Raw genomic sequence first — 26,378 nt, forward strand, 5'->3', positions numbered from 1 at the left:
TGGATCTGGAGGACTAGGGGGTGCTCCAGGCCCCCGATGAATCACCAGGAATGTGCGGGTAAGGCCTGGAGGGGGAATGGAGGGGCCAGCATCTGGGGGAATGTTTTGAAAAGGGGGAGTGGTATGAGGAAGGGGTAGGGCTTATGACCTGGGGGCTCCAAAGTGATGAAAATTGTTTTCTTTTTCTTCTGTCACCTCATGGAACAATTGAGGGAGGTGAGACAGGGGGTTATTAGGTCCTTTAAGACCATGGTAGCCCATAGCCTGGGGTCACTGTTAACAGTTTGGCCAGGGCTATGTTAAGCTGTATTATTTTTCCCCACAGTATTTTACCACAGGTGAAAATACCGCGGGGTTTACTATGCTCTATTACTGAGTACTGCAGTACTGAGTACTGCAGCTTAGCAAACCCCAGGCTTAAGGATCCCTTAAATTAGGTGCTTAGATGTAGGAGAATAAATAGCAGGCCTACATTTTAGAGCCTAAAATCACAAATTTTCAGCCCAAAACTTAGGATGCCTAACTTTGGTTGAAAATTCATATAACTTTAGGCACTTACCGGTAAACCTGAAGCACCATTGTCAGCTCCTCAGCTTTCTTTGGACACTGGAATCTTAATAAATAGGGTTCTCTAAGTTTTTCTTCACTACTTTCATATAATCTTAATCTTTATTTATTTAAAAACTTTTCTATACCGTCGCTAAGTTATATACCATCGCAACGGTTTACAAATAGGCACAGACTAAGGTTAGTAAATCTAATGTTTTATTTCTGAACTGCAAGGTTATGTGTTATGATTTCTTATTAAATTGTTTTGTAACTACTTTGATGTAACTGTATTCTTTTTCCTTTTTGGATTATCATGTAAATATATTGCTCTTCACTTTTAAATGTATTCATTATACCTACATAACTAAATGTAATCCGCTTTGAAGTGCCTGAAAAGCGGAATATAAATCAAATCCATACATAAAATAAAATAGTATTTTAGTGCTTATTGTCTTCTCCATATTGCTTTAATCATAACATTTTCTACAATGTTATCTCACTGAATAAATGTAGAACTGTTTAAATCACAGAAAAATTACTAATTTGGAATAATGTGGGCTTACCTGACACCCATTGAAAAATTAAGTCAGTTAGTTCATCTTTAAATTTATCATCAAAATCCAAATGGGATTTAGGAAATGCTCCAAAGAAAACAGCAAAAACAGCTTGAGACAGGCAATCAGCATACACCTATCAAAATGAAACACAGAAACAGAGAATATGACCACAAGGCCCATCTAATCTGTCCATTTCCCTATCTACTACAGCAACACAAAGTTTATTTTATTTATTTATTTAATTTCTTTTACTATACCGATGCTCAAGACTAGGTCTTATCGTACCGGTTTACAATGTAACTGAGGGGAAACCAATTAACATCAAGGTAGAAAGTAAAGTTACATTAAACAGGGAGCGTAAAACCTGGGCAATGGAAGACAGTACAGAATTTAAACTAAGAAACAATTAGAGAGAGATAAATATATAAAGTGTACTTAATATAAATATATATATATATATATATATATATACATATATAAATATATAAGTGTACTTAATATAAATATACAAAGTGTACTTAATCTCTGGCTTTATCTTCATTTCATCACCACCAAGAGCCTTTTCTGGTTCTAGAAATTTATGTCCCTGTCCCCATCATCTCTATTGCACCCATCATACTTTGTGTAAAGCAATACTCCATCATGTTACTCATCTACCCTTATAATATCACCTTTGTACTAGAGCCACTTTTCCACTGAAACATTTGCATCTTGTGAAGTATTTGCTCTATTCTACTTCCTCTCACACCCCTCCCTCTGAAGGTATATAAAGTTAGGTCTTTAAATATCACCTTATAGAATTTACAGCACATAATTTGCACTAGTTTGGTGGCCCTCCTGTGGATTGCATCTACTGTGTTTATCCTTCTGGAAATGTGGCCTGCACTCTGCGTGATTCCCAAAGCAGTCCTCAAGCCCCACCCAGTCAGTCTGATTTTGAGGCGATTTACAATAAATAGGCATGAGATATACTTACATACATTGCCTGAATATATATGCAAATATACTGCATGCCTATTTATTGTGAATAGCCTAAAAAAAACAAAAAACCAGATAGGTTGGGTCCGTGTCAAGGCCTGGTTGAAAAGCACTACTTCTAGGTTAGGTTTCACCAGTAGTTTCTATAAAAATATTGCCGCCTCCTTTTTACTACACCTTATACATCTCCTTTTCTTCTCTAGTATTCCACTGGCTCTTTCCACTGTCTTGACACACTACCTGGAAATACTGAGATCAACATATATGATTACCCCACATCCCTCTCTGATTTTCCTGATGTATAATCATCAGTACCACAAATCCATCACGTACTTGTATTATTTTTGTGTTATACTAATTTAAAGTCATAGTTATAGTGAAGTCAATAATGAATACCTGTTAAAGGGCAAAAGTAATAGAACAAAACCACTGTCTAAACATCAAATTGATATTTACACAGAAAAAAAAGTTAAGACCTATCTCTATACTCACTTCCTGATTTATAAACTTGTGGTCAGTCTCACCAACTAAGATATAATTACTGGGAAACATACGCAGACAAATATGCGGAGAGGTAGGCTAGGAAACCTGAAATAGAGCTCAATGAATCATCATGCAAAAGGTTATTCCACACCACATTTTTTTTGTATTTATATCCTGGAACTTCAGAAAGCAAATCAGCAAGGCAGCATGCTTAATTCTCCCAGATTCAACCCGCAGTACGGTTACAGCAATGTTACTTTTAACTTGTTAGCGTTAACACAGTGACTGTCAATTTAATGAATGTATCTGTGCCCCAGATTCACTGCGGTAATCCATGAAGTACTTTAAGTGTATTTGGGCTCAGCATCAGCCTAGGTTGTTGCAATCTCCATGAAACCCCGGCGCACTCAGCGGGTGCAGTAGCTCAATGCTTCGCTGAAGCAGTTATTCTGAATAATTGTATTTACTGAATCGCCCACTCTCCCGCGATTTTTACTGTATCGGCCTGTTAGCCGGCTAAAATCTAGTCGCTTATCTTATTAACAGGCTAGAATTTAGCCGTATAAGTGCCCAAATATTTATTTAGCCATCGAACTTCTGAGTTAGCTGGCTAAATGCTTTTGAATATGAACCTCTAGATGTCTAATGTTAGTTTGACAATGACCAGCAATAGGACTAAAGTTAACCAATCAGTAAAATAAGGGTTAATTCTAAATTATTCTAAATCACTGAAAGGAGAGGATCACCTTGCTGGTGGCTGAAGAGAATCGGTAAGTACTGCTTGGGAGAAATTTTAGAACATAAAAGGTTTGGGGAGAAGTAACGTATTGGGGTATATTCTTTAGTGTGTTTGTTTGCCTGTATTAAATAGCTAGTCAGAGGGCAGGCAAAAAAATAGGAGTTTGTGTGTTTGTCTTTTGCTTCCTCCCACCCACCCCCAAGCTCATCCTTTTATTTATAGGCAGGTGACACTTTCACACTAAAAAATAAATAAATAAAAAACAAAAAACAATGTATCAGCCTTAACAGAAGGCATGGGGGTAATCTGCATGCAGTGGCAATTACTACCATACGCAACTTGCTGGGTAACTGCATGGACCATTTTGTCTTTTTATCTGCCATAAATTTACTATGTTACATTACTATAATCAAAAAATGTGACTGGGGTGGGTAGGAGATGGGAAAAGAAGGAGAGAAATAAAACACTAGCAACTACTTGTCCAGGAATCAATTTTCTCAGATCAAATACGTGACCTCTGCAAACTCACAATTATGAAACTTAGAATTAAATGCTAACCTTAAACAAGTACACAATTAATTCAAGCTCTAGTTGCCAAGAAAATACAATATAAACTTAAATGCTAACCTTACATTAGAACACTGTATACACAGACAGTAATAATTTAACTCTCCAACAACATTTTTTTGCAAGATTTAAGCACTTTTTCCTCTAGTCCAACGTACCACCAGCAAATGCAGGTTCTGCTGCCAGCACTCCCCCAGGACTGATGCTTACTTAGATCTTGACTTTCTATATATCTGTGCTTCAAAATAATCTCCTCTGAGGATTCATATTACAAGTAGTTTAACAATTGACCCTCTCAGCTAATCTACCTTGTTTCTAGCAATACTTGCTCTTATCACCTTTTCAGATCAAACGCCAGTGACTACCTGCCCAAGAATCGGTTCTCTCACAACCTCAGTTCAAGTAAGTGACCCCTGCAAACTCAAATCATGAAACATAGAATTAAATGCTAAACTTAAAACACCACACAGAATTCATTCAAGCTCTGCTTATTTTCCCAGAAAACACTATTATAAACTTAGCAATGTTCTGGTAAGCATACTTGGGAACAGTTATACCCATCTGTGTGTAAAGGAGTTGTGCCAGGTGGAACTGGGTTTTTTTCCTGCTGATAAGACAGGTGGGGATTACCAAGTGAACTGTGTCATCTGAAAACCAGTCTGGACTTAAATCAAATTCTCTATCTCTTCAAGCATGGCAGGCTGAAAGGAAGAGATTATGGAAGCAGGGACCACACACTTGTGGGAAGTAGGCCTGCAGATGATTGTCTCATTGGCAGAAATCTAGGAGATGAGATGGGTCTACAAATCTCATGCTAGAGAGGAGATAAAAGTTCCTTGGGAGATCTGATGGAATGGGCATGAATAGTCCTCTGAGGGGGCTGAGGCCAGTTGTGTGTAGGGAGATACCTGAAGTTTCACTACTATGCAGCAAAATATGGATTCTATCTCACAAAATAGATGCTTGACCCATATTTCAGGAGAAATACAGAGATGAGTTTTGGCTAGAAAAGAAATACATGACTAAGTAATCTGATCTGTCAACACATGCTGTTTAACTAGGCCCCTCTGAAGGAAAGCAGAATTGCTTATCTATAAGACATGTTCTCCGAGGGCAGCAGGATGCCAGTCCTCACACATGGATGACATCATCTGATGGGACCCAACACAGAAAACTCATGTCAAAGATTCTAGAACCTTGACTGAGCCCATGAGGAGGTGGGCAAGTATCATGAGGACTGGCATCCTGCTGTCCTCGGAAAACACCTGTTACAGGTAGGCAACTCTGTTCTCTCCGAGATCAAACAGGATGGCAGTCATCACACATGGGTGAAACCCTAGCTACAGGTTGCCCACCCAACATAAAAGGGGATCAACAAAACATGTGCCAACGGGCACAACAATAACGTAGCCTGAGCAAAAAACAACAGGCCATCCCTATCTAGACAATAATGCGATGTGAATGTGTGGAGAGAAATCCCATCACAGCTCTGAAATCTCCTCTATAGGAACTGCTAGCAAGTGGGCCACCAACTCTGCCATGACTCGAACGAGTGAGCCTTGACATGACCTCCAAAATGCAATCCTGCCTGAGCATATCAAACGAGATGCAGTCTACTAGCCAATCGGAGAGCATCGGTTTGACAACAGTGATATACCCAGCCTGTTCTGGTCAAAAGAAACAAAAAGCTGGGTGGACTGTCCATGGGCTTCTGGCTGCTCCAGATAGAAGGCTAAGGCTCTTTTGCAGTCCAAACTGTGTAGGGCTTGTTCGCCTTGGTGCGATAGGGTCTTGGAAAGAATGTTGACAAGACAATGGACTGGTTAAGATGTAAGTCCAATTCTAACTTGCAGGAACATAGGGTGTGTACGCAAGACCACCCTGTCATGAAAAAAGGCCTGGAGCTCACTGACTGCGTGATGATGTGACCGCCACAAAAATATGACCTTCCAGGTCAGGTACTTCGGATCATAATCAATTTTGACAAAACCGAAATTATTCTGATGGACAAAAAACAGAATCCAATTCCTCCACCTCTGATAATTCCAGACAAACATATGACATCTATAATTCCTACCACCCACACCAGGAACCTTGGAATTATCATTGACAAAGATCTGTCGTTTAAGAACCACATAGCAAATAAAACCAAAGGAGGATACCACAGACTCCTAACCCTAAGACATTTAAAACCATTCAACACTGATGATTTCAGAACCGTCCTTCAACTTCTTATCTTCTCCACCTTCGACTATTTTAACTCCCTACTAATAGGATTACCCTTCTCTTCCCTCAAACCACTACAAATACTTCAGAACTCCGCTGCTAGAGTCCTAACTGGCACAAAAAGAAATGACCATATTACGCCCATTTTGTCCTTTCTTCACTGGCTCCCTATTACTGCACAAATCGAATACAAATCCATGACTATCATCCACAAAATTCTTAACAATGATCATCAAGGGCTAAACACCCTTAACATAACTCTTCAAAACTCCTCAAGAAACCTACGATCCAATAACTCAAACTACTTATTAATCCCCACCATCAAAGATGCTCACCTAACATCAACAAGAGAGAGAGCCTTCTCCATCACCTCCCCCAATCTTTGGAACACTCTACCTGAAGACCTGAGAACTCAACTCAACATAAAACCTTCAAAAAAGACCTAAAAACGTTACTGTTTCGTAAATTCTTCACGGACCCCCAATCATCTGCTCATACCAACTCTCAAATGAACTCATAACTATAATCTACAATCTAACAGACTTCCCTCCTCATCCACCTTATATTACTTCCTAGAATTGTTATGTTCATTACTGTAATGTTCACCATGTTATAATATCTCAAATCTTCCATGAAAAATTATTCACTATGTAAACCGTTATGATGGCTTTACCGAATAACGGTATATAAAACTCTTCAAATAAATCAATCACAGAAACACAGCAGCTCAAAAGGAGCTTTCATCAGCTAGGCTAGCACCACTCTGAGGTCCCAGGACACAGCATGAAGCTTTAGGGGAGGCTTCAACTGAAGCAAACGTCACATGAACCATACAACTATAGGCTGTACCGAGATGGGCTTACCCTCTACACTGATGATACACATCAATCACAGATGAAACTTCATGAGGTTAGCTTTAAAGACCAGCTTCTGAGAAATCTAGAAGATAGTCAAGCAGTTTGTGTGACAGGCAGGAGAAAGGATCTAAGGCCGTTTGCTGACACCACATGGAGAACCTCCTTCACTTCAGTCCATACGACTTTCTAGTGGAAGGCTTTCTAGAAACCACCAGGACACGAGACACATCCTCAGAGATTGAGGGGTTGGAGAATCATTCTCTCAACATCCAGACTGTGAGCAACAGGGCCTGAAGGTTGGGATGAATCAATCAACCTGCCACTATCCTGTGTGAATAGATCTGAGGAAGTCCCCAGTCTGATCAGTTTCTGGATGGGCATCTCCCATGGGAGTGGAAACCACACCTGTCTCAGCCAATGGGGAACTATGACAATCATAGATCCTGTCCTCACGAAGCTTCAACAAAGTCTTTGCTACTAGTAGAGCTGGAGGATATGCATACAGGGCAGAAGCATCTGAGGCTGGCCTACCGTGAGTCTTGTACAGGGAGCAGAACTGAGGAACCTTCTTGTTCCAAGGCTCTGTGAATAGATCCCTGTATGGGTTCCCCCAGAGGTGGAAGATTGGATTTGCCACACCCTGAATACAGAGACCACTCATGGGGCCTGAAGGCACGAATCAGCCTGTCCGCTAATACATTCTCCACACGGCCAGATACAGGACCTTGAGCACATAATGAGATCTGAACCGCTTCCTGAGACAGGTGGTAAAAGCCCGTGCCTCCCTGCTTGTTGGCATACCACATTGCAATTTGATTGCCGGTCTGTATCAGGACAATTCTGTTGGACAGCCAATCTCTGAAAGCCCATAGAGCATACCTGATCACGCGAAGCCCCAGGAAATTGATCTGACATTGCCTTTCCTGGGAAGACCATAAGCCATGGGTGCTAAACCTATCTATATGAGCACCTCAGCCCAGGGTTGATGCATCTATTGTCAACATAATTTGAACCCGGGGACTTTGGAAGATAACCCCCATTCTAGATTGGAAATGTCCTGTTACTACAACAAAGAGATCCTGAGGGCCAGAGAAATTCGGAATCAGTCTGGGAGGTCTTGTGCGGCCTAATGCCACATGAACTTTAGGATCCACTGGGCTCTTCTCATGTGCAGCAGTGCCAGGGATGTGACATGTTCTGTAGTGACCATATGGCCCAGCGACCTCAACATGTCCCAGGCTGATCCTGCTGGTTCTTTTGAATCTCTACAGCAATGGTCATTAGGTTGATGGCCTGTTGCTGTGGCAGGAAGGCCTTGGCCTGAGCCATTTCTAGCAGGGCTCAAATGAAGCCCAATTGAGGTGATGGGCTGAGATGAGACTTGGGGTAGATGATGATGACCCTAGTGACTCCAGCACCCGGATGGTTGAGCACATGGATGCTTCTGCTCCTGCCTGAGAGGTACTCTTGATCAACCAATCAACCAGATAGGGGAAAACATGGACTCCCAGCCTACCCAAGTGTGCCACCACCACAGCTAGGCATTTTGGGAAGACACATAGGGCGGATGCTAGCCCAAATGGCTACTTCCGGTGACTGGAGAAAATAGATATGGATGTACACGTCCTTCAGATAAAGAGAGCATAGCCAGTCCCCTTTTTGCAAGAAAGGGATTACGATGCTCAGAAATTTGTTCAAGGCCCTTTGGTGTAGAATGGGTCGGAGTCACCCTGTTTTCTTTGGTATCAAGAAATAAAGTAAAATCCCCACCCTCTTTCCCCTGTTGGAATGGGTTCGACTGCTCTGGCTGTTACGAGGGAGGAGCACAACTCTACAAGTACCTCCTAATTAGCTATATGTCCCAAAAAAGGATCTGGGGGGAAAATTTGGTAGGGTACTCAATAGATTTAATTTGTACTCCTTGTTGCATGATGGCAAGGACCCACTGGTTGAGATTACACTGAGCCATCACTTCGTGTAGAACCACAGCCTGCCCCCAACTGAAAGATCCTTTGCCACAGGTACTGCAGACCTGGCTATTCTCCCCCGATCCAGTCAATACCCCATCCCAGGAGTTTAATGTGATGCCAGTTGGCTTTTGGGGCCCTTGGCTGCCTGAGGTGGCTGCAAGGGGCCTGCGATTGCTGGTAGGGTCAAGGTGGAGGAAGATAGTATTTCTTCAGATGGAAGAAAGACTTCCATCTGTCCTCCTCCTGGATGAGGAGGGCAGGTCCTGGGTGCCAGCGGTCAGTTGCTGGAATATTGCATGGTGGTCCTGAATTTGGGCCACCACATCCTTCACCATAAACTCCAAAGAGATTCTCTCCTATGCACAGCATGTCTGCAAGTCATTCCTGCACCTTCAGTTGGAGGTCCAAGACCCACAGCCAGGCGAGACTACAAGCGCCGATCCCCACTGCAGAGACTCTTAATGCCATTTTGAGAACATCGTATGCCAACCAGACCCCGTGTTTCTCACACTCCAGACCCTTTTGTACTAGCGACTGGAGCGCATCTTGCTGCTATTGAGGCAGCTGTTCAGCTACCTCCTGCACCTGCTTCAGAATATCCTGCATATACTGGCCCATGTAGACCTGGTAGGCCACTATGCAGGCCATAAGGATAATTCCTTGAAAGACCTTCCTCCCAAAAGCATCCATGGCCCTCCGATCCTTCCTCGGGAGCACCGAGGAAAGGGTCCGATGGCACATGGCCTTCTTGAGAGCAGATATAATGATCACAGATTGGTGTGGCAGCTGAAGGTTTCTGAATCTGAGAGCCTTTTGGATGAGATAAACCACTTCTGCCTGCCTGTTAACGGGAGGCACTGAGAGGGGGTGTTCCCACATCTTCATCAGCAACTCCACAAGGATCACGTGTACTGGGATTGCCACAATTTTCTTGGAAGGCTCCATGTACTGGTGGATATCCAGCATTTTGTGCCGGGTATTCTCCTCCGTCTCTAACTTAAAGGGGATGACTTCTGCCAACAATTGAACAAACTCTGAAAAGGAGAGGTCTTCTGGTGGAGACCTCCTTTGATCAGCTGGAGGAGACAGATCCAAAGGGAGACCATCTTATGCATCGGTGTTTGAAACATCTGAGTTGTAATCCCCCCAGGGGTCATAAGGGATATCGTCATCACTGTCTTTGACACGCAACAGGCCCCGTGGTTCTTGGCCCCCCAGCCAGCAGTATGGAAACAGACAGAACTGCTGTGTTGGCCGGGCACCAAGGATGCCCTTGTCTCTGGTGGAGCTTCCCTCTCTGAGGAATCGGGGATGACCACCGGATCGGTCGGTGTCACCGATGTCCCACCAGGCACCAATGCTGCCCAGGCACCGGCACAGGCTGTGTCAGTGCCACACTGATGAGTGTGTGTAGAGATTCGAGCAAGGGCTCAAGGTAGATTGGTGCTGGCCCCATTGCCGTTGGTGCCCAGACACAGACTCCACACCGCCTGCTCCATGGCCACCTACCTATATTGAAACTTAGACGTGATGGCAGAAGAAGACCATACGGCCCATCCAGTCTGCCCAGCAAGCTTTGACAGTTATTTTTCTCATACTTATCTGTTACTCTGACCGCTGAGATCTGGGCCCTTATTGTTAACTTTTTGGTTCTAATTTCCTTCCACCCCCCGCCACTGATGTAGAGAGCAGTGCTGGAGCTGCATAAAAGTGAAGTATCAAGCCTAATTGGTTACTTCACTTTGCCTTCTCCCTCATGCATGTGTGTGGCGAGGGTAGCATGGCAGGAGAAGGGTTCTCTGCATGCGTTATGGGGTTCGTGTATGTGTGCACTGAAGAGTGACTGGAGGTATGTGTGGAGCTCTCTGGCGGTCTGTTTGTGACTGTGTCAGGAGTGTCCAGGAGAAGCTAGGGTTGGGGTATGTGTATGTGAGCATTGTTGGGGAGTGACCAGAGTGCAGTTTGTGTACATGGGGGTTGTTGTCAGGGAGGGCTGTGATGGATCTTGGAGTGGCTAGGGGTGTGGAGGAGTGGCTGTGAGGATTGCACTTCTCAAGCTGCTCCTCAAACATCGCCAATGCCAAGACTGACTTGGAGGCAAGAGGTGTGGCCACAACCTCTTTGGAACCGAGACAAGGATCAATGGCGAACATCTGGGCCAACTAAGATCATGGTGAATCTCTGGGCATCATGGAAGATTTGCTGTCTTCCCCACAGGGTCACTTCGGGGGCATCACAGCATCTATTGGTGCATCCCTGTGCCCATCACCAAGCATCAACGGGGACCGATGCCGATGCTTCTTTGGCTTTCCTCGATGCTCGGATCAGTCTCTCCGCAGTGCCAAGGCTGATGACGATGATCCTGACTTCTTCAACTTGGTGAATGCCTATCAGCCTTTGGCACCGATGGAACAGACTGCCCCGCCAACGTCAAGCGCTCGATGGCCATCGGTGCAGCTCCTAGGTCATTCTATGTCAATGTCAATGGCTCAGACTTGCCTGATCCAAAGAGTCACTCCATCTTCTCAAGTCAGTCCAGATGTCCTTTTGAGGTCATCTGAATGCATCTACTGCAACCCCGGATGTCATGCAATGCCCCTAGGCAGAAGACATCTATCATGGGGATCCGTGATAGACATAGTCCTTGTACACTTGGGGCATCGCTTAAATCCCATAGAGGACATGGCATCACGAAACAAAAAGGAACGCTAAATCAAGACTGATGGTGGCAGAAAATGTTTGGGATTGCCAAGAGGCATGGGGTATCCAACAGAGAAGTGTTTGAGGAAAAAATGATAAATGGAAGGATTCAGAAAGCAGTCTCAGAAAAAGTCCCAGAGGTCATGAGGTAATCTAGGTTGGCCAGGGGAAGGCATGACAGAGACCAGAGGCCAGAAACCCACATTTCTGGCCTCTAGTCACTACCTCTGGATCTACGCCAGGAACAATGCCATCTTTCATTTAGAAAGAAACTGAAAACTTGGCTAATCTCTCAAGCCTACTCCTGAGGGGTCATCCCCCTACTAGCATTGACTCTCATACCTCTTCCTTTTCTCCTTTCCCCCCTCACCTGGACCTGTTAACCCATCCCCCCGGCCCCTTCCCCGCTCTCCGGCCTCTGCCCTCCCCCCAGCTGCCTCCTCTGCCCCTTACCCAAAGGAACAGTTATGCTCGAACTGCTTATTTAAATTAGCTGCTAATTCAAATTGTTTTCTGCGACTTTAATCAATTTGTTTTCTGTTATCTCACATTACCTCTTTAGTTGAGTTATGTTATGTTAACCTAATTCTCTCTCTTTCAACAGCCCTGAATTATACTCCCTGTTTAATGTAACTTTCTTTCTTCTAGTTAAATGGCTTCCCCTTGTTCTGCTGTAAACCGGTATGATAAGACTGCGTCTTGAGCAGTGGTATATTAAAATAAATAAATAAAATAAATAAATTTCAGTACTTTAGTATATGAGGGAAATTCCTCCTAAAAAAAGGAAGATGGAATAATATCCCAAAAGTTCAGATAACCATGCTTATCCTTACTAAATCATCATCTGTTTCAGAAGAAAGAATATTTTTTTTTAAATCTATATTGGTATGTATCTGTATTTATATATTTTTAAATTTTCCTTTCTGGATGCAGAAGGTCAGAAAGAAGCAATATACAATTCTTTCCTGTGAAAGTTACAGGCACGAATAGATAAATAACAGGATTTCACAAAATCAGTAGCAAAACAGGGAATGAAATGAATTCTTCATTGACTTGAAGCTTCTTATTCCTATCTTGGATGATACAATTTTGAGAACAACCTTTAAAAGATGGGTTGAAATATTAAATCAACAATCATAATCCAAATTGCCACCTACAATCTGTGTATTTCTGGGCAGATGGGATTTATCAACTTGAGATTGATTGTTAAAAAAGAATGAAATCCCCCAAAATAAAAGGCTTGTTGATGTAATTTTCCTTCAATTATATTTCTTTTTCCAATTAATGTTGCGATCTGCTATATCTCATCTACTGGGTGAAGATTTGAATTATGATCACTGATCATAAATGTCTGGCCCATCTCTGCTAAATTTCATATTTTTATTCCCAAGAAATTGTAAACATTCAGTTATTACCTTGAAGAAAGCATCTTTGACATCATGATGAACACTCCAAAAAAGTGCCACAAAACTATCTGCAATTCTGTCAAACAAGTGATCCTGATCTTCTTGATTAGGCTTGAAAGAGGAAGCAAAAATAAGTAATATGCCCAATAATTAAGAATTTATGTGAGACAATATTTATGTGGTATTTTGCTCACATTGTTTTTTTATGCTATATAGAAGAATCTCCAAACTTCCCCACAAGATTCGTGTCGATGCTTAGAGATAAGACATTATGGTAACATAGCAGCAGATTTTTAGAAGCACAAACCAAAGAAATTTTCCTCTAAATTAGACAGTCAAAAAAAAAAGAATAAAATTCAGCAGCTTGTTATTATTAATATGCAACATTTGTACGCTGTCTTTATTATACTCAAAAATACAGCATATAAATATCATCAAATAATCCCGTGCTTATTTATTTGTTTATCAAATAAATAAAATCAGGAGGATTATCAAAGAAGAAAATGAAACTTAGAAAGTACCGAATACCTAGCTAGGGAAAGAATCAAAGGATTATTTTAGGCCAAAGCCAAAAGCAATAAAAGAGAAAAAGAACTCACATATGATGGTTCCAGTTGGCAAAAGGGAACTGAGGGGAGCTCTAGGAATCGAGTAGCAATGCAGGAATTACCATGCAAGAGCAGTGAAAGGTTTCTGTACTATTCCAGAGAGCTAGAAGAATTCATAGTGGATAACACATTGAAATCGTCGGTTCAGTGTGCTGCGGCAGTCAAAAAAGCAAACAGAATGTTGGGAATTATTAGAAAGGGAATGGTGAATAAAACGGAAAATGTCATAATGCCTCTGTATCGCTCCATGGTGAGACCGCACCTTGAATACTGTGTACAATTCTGGTCGCCGCATCTAAAAAAAGATATAATTGCGATGGAGAAGGTACAGAGAAGGGCAACCAAAATGATAAAGGGGATGGAACAGCTTCCCTATGAGGAAAGACTAAAGAGGTTAGGACTTTTCAGCTTGGAGAAGAGACGACTGAGGGGGGATATGATAGAGGTGTTTAAAATCATGAGAGGTCTAGAACGGGTAGATGTGAATCGGTTATTTACTCTTTCGGATAGTAGAAAGACTAGGGGGCACTCCATGAAGTTAGCATGGGGCACATTTAAAACTAATCGGAGAAAGTTCTTTTTTTACTCAACGCACAATTAAACTCTGGAATTTGTTGCCAGAGGATGTGGTTAGTGCAGTTAGTATAGCTGTGTTTAAAAAAGGATTGGATAAGTTCTTGGAGGAGAAGTCCATTACCTGCTATTAAGTTCACTTAGAGAATAGCCACTGCCATTAGCAATGGTGACATGGAATAGACTTAGTTTTTGGGTACTTGCCAGGTTCTTGTGGCCTGGATCGGCCACTGTTGGAAGCAGGATGCTGGGCTTGATGGACCCTTGGTCTGACCCAGTATGGCATTTTCTTATGTTCTTATCCATTTGGCACCAAGCACAGTCACGTGACCAATGTGTGTGTGAGAGACTATGGCAAATTTCTTCTCTTAGAGAACTACAAATATCATAATAAATCAGGATGGAAATTCAAAAGCTAGGACAAGTCTAAGGTCTTCCTCCTTGAACTGTGTCACTTGGCAGCTTAGACACATGCTGTCAATAAATTGTAAAACCGTGCAAGTCCTAGTCCCAGCAGAGAGGATGATTATTCCCAGGATCATCACTGGACAGCAGGGGGCCCTGGGCAACAGTTATCATCAGCACCCGCTTCCTCACCCCCAGCATTTATCCTCCCCCTCCCCCGCCCCATCACTCTGGCTGGCTGCACAATTCCTGTCCATACATTGGAGCAAGTTGGCCCCCACAAAGCACACATGCAAGTCCATAGGTAGGGTGGGAAGAAGACTGAAGAAGCCGGCAGGGCGTAGCTCACCCTCTTTTTCTATGTCCATAGTGATGGACCTGAAGGCACCCAGATGTGCCTCATACAGCTACGCTATGTTAACACTCTTCCAGACCCAGGACTAAGAAACATTGAGGGCTCATGGACTATATAATCAGGTAAGTGGGGCTTGATGGGAGAGTACTTGTGGTCTGCACAGTTCATCGAGACTGCTTTAGTCTATAGTGAATGGCTGCCAGTGAGGAGGCAAACATGGAATGGAGGGGCCAGTGAGACCCTTCCTTGGAAGGTAAGATGCAGAGAAGCTCAACTAAGAGGCCTCAAAAAGGTCATACCCTACTGATGGGTGGATTTAGAAAGAGGACCAAAAAGCCTCATTTCTCAAAATTCTCTCTCAAAAGGTCTAGCTCCTACTGTCTAACACTACCCCTGTGGCATTGCCTGTATATGAAAGGTCCTACCATGTATCTCTCTCCACACACCTTTGAAGGGAGAGCCCTAACCTAGCAAGCCATATTTCAGAAAGAGCACACATTCCTGATTTAGCTAAGGGGAAAATCAAGGATGTGACCTATACACCTAATCTCAATAAGTCACAAAAATGCAGATGCTATGAAAAAAATAACAACTTTTATTGGCACAAATAATTTTCTTTTATACTGGTCAAAAGGGGTTTTGGTTTTTTTTTTTTTTACACAAGAGTACAATTTTCAAAGCCATTTAAATGTACACATCAGGCTTCACATAAATTAGCTGTATGAAAATTTCCCTTTGATATGACTTATAGTACATATTATGTTCCACAACGCAGGTACTTTAAGTCATATTTTGAAGAGAGGCTTCCGGGGCAAGTTTTGGGCAGGATCAGAAAATAACAGGTACAGATTGTATTTAAGTTTAACTGTATTATTTTAAAGGAAAGTCTACTCACACACAAGGCAGGTGCAAATGTCCATTTCAAAGAGAAAGTGGACCTGTACTTTCTCTCTTAAAAACTAATGCAAAGTCTATGGGCAAAAATGTACCCACAAACTTTGTACCTATGCTGACAGCTTGATAATTCCCCCACCTAAGAGACCACAGCTGCCGTAGAAAACTGCTTCTATTTAATGCAGACCATGCATCTCTCCTGCTTGCATGGGAGAAAGGTTGAATAGCATCACCTCGCTGCTGCACCCACAATCAGTGGCTGCTGCTTTGATCCTCATGGGATGCTGTACAGCTGGCCACTTTTTTTAAAAAAATGAAACATCAGACAGAATGGAAGTTGGATCAAGGCTCTTTGTGGGATTTTTTTTTTTTTTTTTTTATATAAAAGGTAAGTCATGGGCAGTTGCAAATTCCACAGCTAATTTTCCCCATGTTTTGCACCAATTCTCACAGGTGTGCATATACTTTACTTTAAAAATTGCAAAGGAAAAAATTTGCCAAAGAAATCAACACCTGCTTTTTCTGCAAATATTTTTTTTCAGTGCAGGATTGAAAATACAAAACTACATGTGTTGTTGTCTCCCTTGACTGCTAGGGCGGAAGCCCCTACAGTTCAAACCACGCCGAGAATGGTGCCGCAATGCTGGTTTACTATTAGATAAGGCAAGAACATAAACATTCCCTGACTTATGATGCACTGCAGGTATAGACAAATAGGTAGCCTCAATGAAAGCTGCAAACACTCACGGTTAGGATGAAACTTAAAACCAGTCCAATTATCCAGTCCAGGGTCTATTTCCACAGTAATTCCTTTTCATGGACAAACATGGTCAATATCTGAGACACAACCTCTACTTATAAGACTAACACAGAGCTTCAAGACTTGTATGACATACCCTAAAGAGAGGAGGTGCAGGTGAGATATAATTTAGACCTGAATGGTTTTTAATTATGCATGGCAAATAGTAGAACTAGGGATCACGATATGAAACTTCCGGGGAATGAATCAGAACCAATGTGAATATCTATTGAACTGCAGAATATAAATGAAATAAAATAAACGTCAGGAACTATTTCTTCACAGAGAGGGTGGTGGATGCCTGAAATGCCCTTCCTGAAGAAGTGGTGAAGACAAAAACTGTAAATGAATTTAAAAAAAGGCATGGGATCCCTAAAGGCTAGAGTTGGAAATTAAGAAAGTGATATATGGGGGTAACCACCATGGAGTGACAGCTACTACGTCTAACAGAAAGCGTAGGGATTACTATCCTTAACCAATTAGCTTACATGAATTTGACGCAACTGCAGCATCGCACTCTGTTTCAATTGTGGGGGTGCTTCTACATGAACACAGTCTCTCCTAAGGGACTGAATGATGACAATGAGTGGAGTCACTGTTTTTAAACTTTTGTTATTAATGGACTCTGGTTGATATTTGTGACAGCTTCATTAGCTTGACTGCATGTCACTGACATGGTTGCACTAACATAGTCACATGCAGCACACGTACACCTACTTAAAAATGCTTCGCTGCAGCGGCATCACGTAGCACTGTTATCTCGTGCAATGCGTGCATTTAATGAAAGTTTGTTGATGCTAGAAAACTGTACTACAACGATGCGATATGAGGTATAAGTGTTCCTACTAACCATGTGTTTAATGCTAACTTTGCTTTTTCCTCTACTTAGTTAAATGTGGGACATTTTGACAGTATTGAACCCAAACCAGAGCCATCTCATCTCGAAACACAGCGTTATGTCAAATTTTCTTCAGAGACCGGTGTGATTCAAAAGCCAAACCGCAAGGGAACTGATCTTTTATTTGTATAAAAATTTTTAAAAAAAGAACTGTGGACAGATGATTACACATGATCCGATGCATGCGAGAGTAAAATCAGCTTTCAAAGAAACGCTTTGCATCAGTGTCAAATGAGATTACCTAGTTGGGCTGATTCATCTTGCTTATCTACTGAGAACATGGGTAACAATATTGCAAAAAGTGACAATAGATAATATTCTATATATGCATGTGAACTATAAATGCTCTACGATATCTAAAGATAAGTGGTTTACCTTAAACTTCTCAAGAAAAAACCACCAGAAAGTGTCCTGAAGAATAGCAACAGAGGCTTCTGAGAAAACCATGTTTTCCAAATGTTCAAGAATCTAGTCTAAAGAAAATGTAAACAAGGACATTTATTGAAATAAAAGCATCAATACATAAATATGCAAATCTTTATGAATGCAATTTTCACACTGCCTGGATATCTGCAAAGTCTATGGGAACATTTTACCAACGAAATGTGCACTAATTTTCTAATTTTGCCTTGTGAGCCTCCTCAGTCTATACCAGAGCTAATCTGGCTATGTAGTCCACTATTCAGGGAGGCAGGCAGGTATTCTAAGCTAATTCATCCTACGATCTATGGAAAACACCATTTATGGTAAGCAAACTTTCTTTTTCCGTCAATAAGCAGGCCAAATTAGCCATTACATGCAGGGAATCCCAAGCTGAGGGTTGCAGCGGAGCATTTACTTTGTAAGTAATTCGACCCATACCATGGAGAGTGGACTACAGCAAAAATAGATTTTACAAAACTGCTTGTCCAAATTTAATGTCAGTCTTTGACAGGTTATCAAAACAGTAAGCGGGACGTAAAGGTATGATCGGAAGACCAAGTTGCAGTTTTGCCGATATCTTCCATAGGTACTTCTCGAAGATGAGCAACAGAAATAGTCACGGCTTTCACAGAGTCTGACTTGCAGTCCTGCTAAGATGTAGCAGTGGTGAATGCTTTTAGCCAGCCAATTAGACAAGGTACACTTGGCAACCATTACTCTTAGCCTGTTGGGATCGTATGAGACGAACAGGAATAATGAAATATCAAGAATAGAAACCTTGCATATGTTGAATCGCTGGAAATGGCTCTATCACTTGTTGGAAAAAAGATTAGATTTCCATACAAAGCTGTGGTAGAAGATATGGATCTGGATGGAGTATCAAACAATGTGAAAGTTTTGGTAGCCAAAAGAAATGCAAACGATAACCAGATTGTACAATTTGAGGACCCAGAGATCCTTGGTGATCTAATGCTACTCCTCTATGTAATTTTGGATTCTTCACCCTTACTGGGAGAGTCATTAATGGATTGTTCGGAGAGATCAAAAACTAGGCTCTGGTTTAGGCTGGGCTTGCTGAGTGGTTTGCAGCTGATGGTGTTTGCTTTGTTGAGGCTTGGCCAGAAGTGACTGTTGATGTTAGGCTGGAAGGAACAGCAGACGGTACTGTTGAAGAGACTGATAGGGCCTCTTGTGTAAGTATTATTGTAGAAGTGATGCTGTTCAGGAGCCATCAAGAGCGATTGCACTGCCACATTTTGGTCCTTTACCCGAGTTACAGTCTCCCAGAGCTCTTCGCTGAAAAGATTATACCCCAAACAGGGGATGTCCACCAGTTCTTTTGCATACATCCTTGCAGATGCTACTTGCTCGAAATCATGCGATAGGTCTAGCCCCAGTGGAGGCTGAGGAGGTATATAAAACAGAATCAAATGATTCCTAGACAGATCAAATTAGGAAGATGATGCCCTCTTCCACATCCAGCAGGAGTGGTTGTGGACAGTAGTTGCCTTGCTCAGTGGCAGGTAGGAAAAGCTTCAATGTTTTAATATATTCATGAATGTACTGCACCATACAGAACTGGTTGATGGTAATGCGAGCAGATAACTTTGGCAAGAACATTTTTCAAAGTGCAATGCTATCTAGAAGTTTATGGTCTTTTCCTGGAGGAGAATGTCCCCATGTCTTCTTCACCTTTAGACTGGTGATGCAGCTGGACGATACCAACATCCAGTGATTGCTGGACTCTGTATTTGAGATCCAGCTTTCTACCTGTAGGAGTGATCAAAATTGAAGTTTCCTACATTCACATCTGTAGAACATTGAGGATATTGTGAACTGGAAGGGCCGCTGATTCAGCTGGTGCATCCAGTATCTGTAGAAGGCCAAGGCACACAGAACTGGATGCACCAAAGGATGCCTAGTGCTGTACCCATCTTTTCCACAAACTTAGAAAAGGTAAGATTCTCTGGTAGTGAGGACTGGTCCAGAGGATCCAGAACCGAGTTGGAAGGTATGCTGGTAGAGTCTTCATGGTGCTGGCTCACTTATTCAGAACTCCAGTGACAAAGAGGACAAACCAGAAGGGGATTCCAGTTGACTTGAAGAGGAGCGGCCTGGCCTAAAATTTCTGACCTACTAGAATTTGCTGCCACAGACAATGAAGAACCTCTAAACAAGGGTTGTAAAGATGAGTTCACACCTACAGACGAGATCTGGATTCTGGTCTGTATCATCGCTGTAGTTGTATTGGAAGAGAGAGGCTGGAATGGTCCTTCTGTCTCCTTGGTCAAAGAGATTAAGAAACTCTTCACCAAATCGGTGCGTCATAAATAGTGCATTAATCTGTCAAATGCATCAGAGATCTGACTGTTGAGTGCATGGATGGATCATGCATCAAGCTTTTCATATGCATCATGGAAGATGTGTTGGGTGAATCCATGTATCGTGGCAGGAATGCCGATGTGAAGTTCCCTAAAATACTGCAAGCGTGGAGACATCTGTCCACAGGCACAAAAGTTCTGGTCATGTTCTGGAATTAGGCACTAGTAATATAGTTCATGCCCATCGGTGAGGGATATACATAAGTACAACAGACATGATGGAAGAGACGGTCATATTTTTTTGTTTTGTTTTTATTTATTTGATAGCACTGAAAAGTGCTGTTGTGGGGCTGCAGAGACAGCAAGGCAATTTAAATAAGAAGAGACTGAAGAAAAAATAAATTTAAAAGGTTTCAAGGATTTTTAGAGAAAAATGATTAGGAGAGACTGAGTTCATGTCCGTACTATGCTCTGACAAACAATGACTGAGGATGCTCACGAGACAATGCTCATGCAGTAACTCCCGCACATGCTTAGTAGAACTACTAGCTTGGAAGGATGAGTCCATTCGGTGCTGCCAGATGATGTCACCCATAGGCAATGGCTAATTCCGCCTGCTTATCAACGGAAAATAGGTGTTGACATAATCATATTGGAATCTGGCCCTTGATTTTTCAAATGTTTGAAGAGTAGTAAATAATTAGTTCACACAGAGGGTAATTTTCAGCTGCCTGCGTAGAGCTAAAGTTTGCACATAAGTCTGCTTTGAAATTCCCAGTTGTGCATGAAACTAGTGCACACATTTACACCTGTACCTGAGCAGATATAAATGTGTGTGCGTATATTTACGCATAAAATTTCAAAAATAGAAAGTACATATATAAATGGTTTCCTCACCCCAACTCCCCCTCCCCAGACTGTCTTTTTATACTGTGCATACATGTGCAAAATTGCTTTTGCAAATAAATACTTTCAGGCACACACCTCCTCTACCCCCCCAAATTTTCAAAAGGCCGTTTTTGCACATAAAACCAGGTTTTATAAATTCATCCCACAGAATGTTACTTCCTGCAGTTTCCCCTTTGAAAATCCCATGGAAGGCTGGTACTGCAAGAATTTGTTACCTTACATAAACTGCAGGTGCAAAGAACATGGGGTAAAGCAAGCAAAGTGATTTCAAAATGAAATTCTGCGGAGGCCTGTCTTACCCACACCTCCAGCACTGCCCTTTGTCTCCATGGAAATAGCTTTGCAAACTGCCCACAGAGTACATAAAGTTCTTATAGAGGAAAATGGCTTTTTTCCCCCCCATTTAAAAAGGACTTTTGAATATTAATCTTCCATTATTTTTATTCAGCGTACACAAGACCAAAATTTAGAACAAATTATGCAAGTCAAGATGATAAATTGTTTGGAGTCTGTGTGACTTATGCATACTTATTATGTTTGGAATAAAATGCTGCTAGAGAGTCTGTTACATAGACAGTAAAATGACATGAACAACTTAGAGACATAACTTCAGTCCACCCCCTAACCAAATCTGGTTTGCATCATTCTAACATTAGCTAGCCAAAATCAAATGACAGGAAATTAAGTGACCATAAGTCAAAATGCTACATTTCAAATAAAGTACATAAACCGCAGCCAGTTTATTTAGAGCAATATATTTTAGCAATATATTTAATATACAGTCATGTATATACAGTAACATAGCAATATAGTACTAATTTTAGAAACAGAGAATAAAACTAAAATGTGTGGAATAATTTATAAAAAAAACTTACAAATCAGCACATAACTGCTACAGAGTGGATCTGAATTCTCAATTCAACTTTTCTAGCATGCGTTTCATCGCCATGAAAGAAAACCATATTGTCCCCTTGAGTATGAAATCAGACATTCTAGGACACCAGACAGACCTCAAGCCTACTCTTTGTCTTCTTGGACTCTGGTCTGACATGACATTAACTAAAGCGCAACATACACTGTGTAATAATCTGATTCATGTGGTCAGGTGTGGAAACAGAACTAATCTAACTCAGAGAATGCACTTCCTAGGGTAACAAATCCCTTTTCACCAAAACTCAAGACAACTGGTTAGATTCCCATTTCAAATTGCATTTTAAAGCTAAATGCTTAGCAGAGAACCTGAGAGAGGCCTCTGGATCTGCTGCTGTCTAGTGGCTCTGGGTTATCTTGCTCCATCTTTCCTGTCCAGCAGACCTTTAATTTACAATTGCAAGCTGCTCCGATCCTGATCACTGTGAAGTCTGCAGTAGAATCAGCTGGTGAAAGCACGTGGGGATGGGAGACAGTCAGCCCATTCTCTCCTTCCAAGCTCTGTGGTAGCCCCTTCCCCTCCTCCTGGGAATTGGGCCTGGAAGGAGAATGCATGCAGACTCTCTCCTGCCTCCATGCTCCTTCACCAGCTGATTCCACTACAGCCCTGACTGTGATAGGGCTCGGAGCAGGCCTACCAGGCAGGAAAGAGGGAGCGGAGACATCTCAGCCAGTCTGGAGACCCGCAGTCAGCAGAGAACTAGCACTTACATTGGCTGGTTTTCCGGTTTGCCAGCTACTGGCCTCCCTTTAAGAAAACTGGCAAGGTCAGCCAAATATCAACCAGTTGGCAATCCTACCACAGCCTTTAAAGTTGCCAGAACACTCGACCTTTCCCATCAACCACTTTCTGAACCCTTGAGGACTAATCCAGAGCCTCAGGAGTCAAGCCATTTCCCAGGCTAAGGCTGCTACAGCTAAAGTTACTCTGTGGTCTCATACACAGGGCAACAGCCTTTAACCAAAGGCTCACCTGAATACTTTCTGCCCATACAGGAATTGATATTACTGGGCTGGATCACTGCACTTGGGAATCTTCTACTAAATTGCCAAAAGCAAGCTGCATAGGCATTTACCAATCCCATTTCATGCCTCAGATGCTGTAGGGCTGTCTCAGATGTACATATCCGGTGTGGGTCTGCATTCATTTTGGAGAAGTCTTGCGCTAACATTGCCAAATTGGCCAACAGAGCATTATTTTGCTCCAACCACGGAGCTGCCCAGTTAAGGCATCACCAGAAAACAGGATCACCACCAAGCCTACATTTACTTAATTCTTGTTGAAATATGCAGGGGACATCATAAAATGCAGATTTGATAAATCTTCCAGGGTTCAAGGCAGGAATTTAGTAACACAGATCAGAGTGTGGCACTATATTAACGTAGAGAATTCAGAAACATTCTCTTAGTTTGCAGCCTGATGGCTGGGATTTATATTCACACCCTTTTCTCAAGTCTACATCAAAAACAAACTCATAAAATAGAAACCTAGCTGTCAGATCAATGGCTACACACAGATTCATTTTTCCCTTTCTGACAAGGCAAGGATTGGCCTTTTAGCCCTGAAACACACACACAAAAAACTTTAGCTCTTACAGTTTAACTCAGACAGGGTAACAAACTTTTTCTTTTTTTTTTACACTGCTGCCTGCAGTTTAGCTTTCTGGCTTGGGATTTAAGAAAGGTTCCAGCCAGCTACAAGAGCTGTAGGTGAAGTATTGCATTCTCAGTACAAATGTAAAGTAGCAGCCTGAAAGAATGCACACCTTCTCCATTATTGATTCAACACAGAGCTTTACTCATGCATAACAAGCTAAAAGGCTACACAAATGTCCTCTGCATTTTCAAATTACACTTAGGGAACTTTCCAGGTCTCACAATCCATGCCCCCCTCTCCACTTAGCTGCCAGCAGCTGAGTTGCTGAGACCAAGTTCCCAGCAGCACGCTTTGTAGACCTGGAGGCCAAGCTGGTTTCTCAGGACAGGATACCCCTCAGCCCGCAGGCTCCATACAGGAATTCTTCAGTTCTGCTGCTACGGGACAAGTCACCAGCCCTCCAGAACCGCCAGGCCTCAGGTTTGAGCCCAAATGTAACCTCATTTTTCCCTTACAGCTACTGCTTCAACAATGTCATCAGGGCCTGCTTCTCCTTGTGCCTCACTGCCACATCCCCCTACAGACAGACCTAGGCAAAGAAAACCATCTATTGGACTAGTGATGGTATTCTCTATAGGAAAAGTTTAAAGTGGTCTATCTTTGTGCATTACATGAAAAAGAAAACAAAAAGAGTAAAATTCTAGACTAGCTAAGATTTTGCATTAAGTACAAGTATTAGTGTGCAATTTAATGCATGTGTTATCAGCACTTTTAATGCTCGGCTCACTATGGGATCGATATTCAGTGGCAGCAGAGCAGACAAAGTTACCTCTAAGTGTGCAACTGAATATCTGGTTAAATTTTGTGCAGGAGGAGTTAGAACTGTGCAAAACTGTCTGCACAAATTTAGCTGGTTAGCACTGAACATCTCACTAACCACCTAACTTAGCAACACCCAGCTTGGGCTTGCCTCAACCTGGCTCTTTTGCCCGCTGTGCCCACCATCATTTTGTGTGGCTAGCAAGAGTATATTTAAGTGGTTAGATTTATAAGATTAAAGGCCTATTGCAACTCCATAAATCTTTCAGCTATGTACTCCTTAATGCTTTACATCCTTTAGCAAATCATGCAATAGCTGTGTTGCTAATATGCGCGTTACAATCATGCATTAACATACCCAGCAGTTTGATAACAGCCACTGAGCTGCCAAAATAACCTGGTAAATTTACCACGCAATTTTCGGCTGAGCCTAGCTGGCTAGGTGTCTAGTTTAAAATTCACTTAAACCTACCTGGTCAAAATCTGATTGGGTACATTTAGTACAACTGGGTTCCCAGAAAATCAGCCCAGACTGGTTAAGTCCTCTTTAAAAAATAAAAAGCAAAAATCCCTGCAATTCCCCCATGAAGAGGCTCCCAAGTGCCAACCCCCTCCCTCCCTTCTGATTTAAATCAAGAAGTGCCCTTAGTTCAAGTGCCAATCCCCCTTCCTCCTGTACCTGATCTAAACCAAGAGAAGACAAACCCATGAGTGTTGACCCCTCACTCCCATGTACTGTTTGTGCTTTTGTTTCATTTTATTTAGTGCGCAGTGAATTATTTTTTTTTTTTAGATTTCACTAAACCTTTTACTGCATGTTAAAACTTTTAATGCATTTCAAATGGTTTTAAACACACATGTTAATATGTTTAAATGCACATGAAATGGTTTTCGTGCACTTAATAAAAACTGAATAAACTAAAACAAACGACATGAAAGAAAACAAACAATACCCCAAAATGACATGAAAAACAATTTTTGGCTGCACATCCCATTCCCTCACTTTTTGTCCCCAATTTAAAGTCAAGATGTGCCCTCTTCCTCCTAACTAAAAAATATCCCCTTTCCCGTCTTGACTTTCATCCCTCACCCCCAAGAACCCCCGTAAAGTAAGGCCCTGGTGAGTGAACAGGACGACTTACTCTTGCCTCTTGTCTGTTCGGCTTCCTGCATGGCTGTGACAGCCATTTGGGATAGGCACTCGGGGGAGTGGGGACTCTTCTCATTTTCAATCAGGTGCAGGAAGGGAGGAGGTGATGTTGGCATTTGGGGCAAATCAGGTGCAAGAAAGAAGAGAGGGTGATCACCACTCATCAGTTAGTGCTGAATATTGCGCCAAGTGGTTAAGTTCTTACACTTGTCCAGGTGTATCCCAAACACATCTTTTACGTGTCAGGCCAAATTTAGCAGGTTAGTGGAGCCAGTTTTTCCTATAGGGAGACTTAGCGAGCTAAACCTCAATTTTAGCTGGGTTAATCTTTTGAAAATTGACTCCCATATACTTAACACAATTTAATAAATAAGCCCTTAGTTTATGAAAATTACTAAATGTACATAAAGCACCTGTTAATGGATGGTTATTTATATAAACATGTATTCAATATTGTTATAGATCATCAGTTAAGTTTACAAAACAGGAAAAAAAAAATTATGGTACTTACTTTGAAATTCTGAACTTTTGTAACATAGTTCAAAACATGAGGCCCTTCCAAATTACCTGGCAGCTCTATAAACTTTTCTTTTTTGAAACCTGGGAATGTACAGTGCTAGAAAGGTAGAAGTAGCATGAAAATGTAATTGATATTTTGAGACTAT

The 26,378-nt window shown here is 41.9% G+C and overlaps 1 protein-coding gene across 1 annotated transcript in view; it reads right to left on the reverse strand.

The window, feature by feature from the left end:
* Positions 1 to 26,378, reverse strand: part of FAM227B (family with sequence similarity 227 member B) — a 338,878-nt gene that overhangs the window by 277,995 nt on the left and 34,505 nt on the right. Inside the window, exon 6 of the mRNA XM_029574531.1 lies at positions 1,113 to 1,239. Coding sequence (XP_029430391.1) covers positions 1,113 to 1,239 — 127 coding nt within the window. The remainder of the gene's footprint in view (positions 1 to 1,112; positions 1,240 to 26,378) is intronic.

The sequence above is a fragment of the Rhinatrema bivittatum genome, chromosome 13 (assembly GCF_901001135.1).
Source record: "Rhinatrema bivittatum chromosome 13, aRhiBiv1.1, whole genome shotgun sequence".
In the NCBI taxonomy this organism is placed as follows: domain Eukaryota; kingdom Metazoa; phylum Chordata; class Amphibia; order Gymnophiona; family Rhinatrematidae; genus Rhinatrema; species Rhinatrema bivittatum.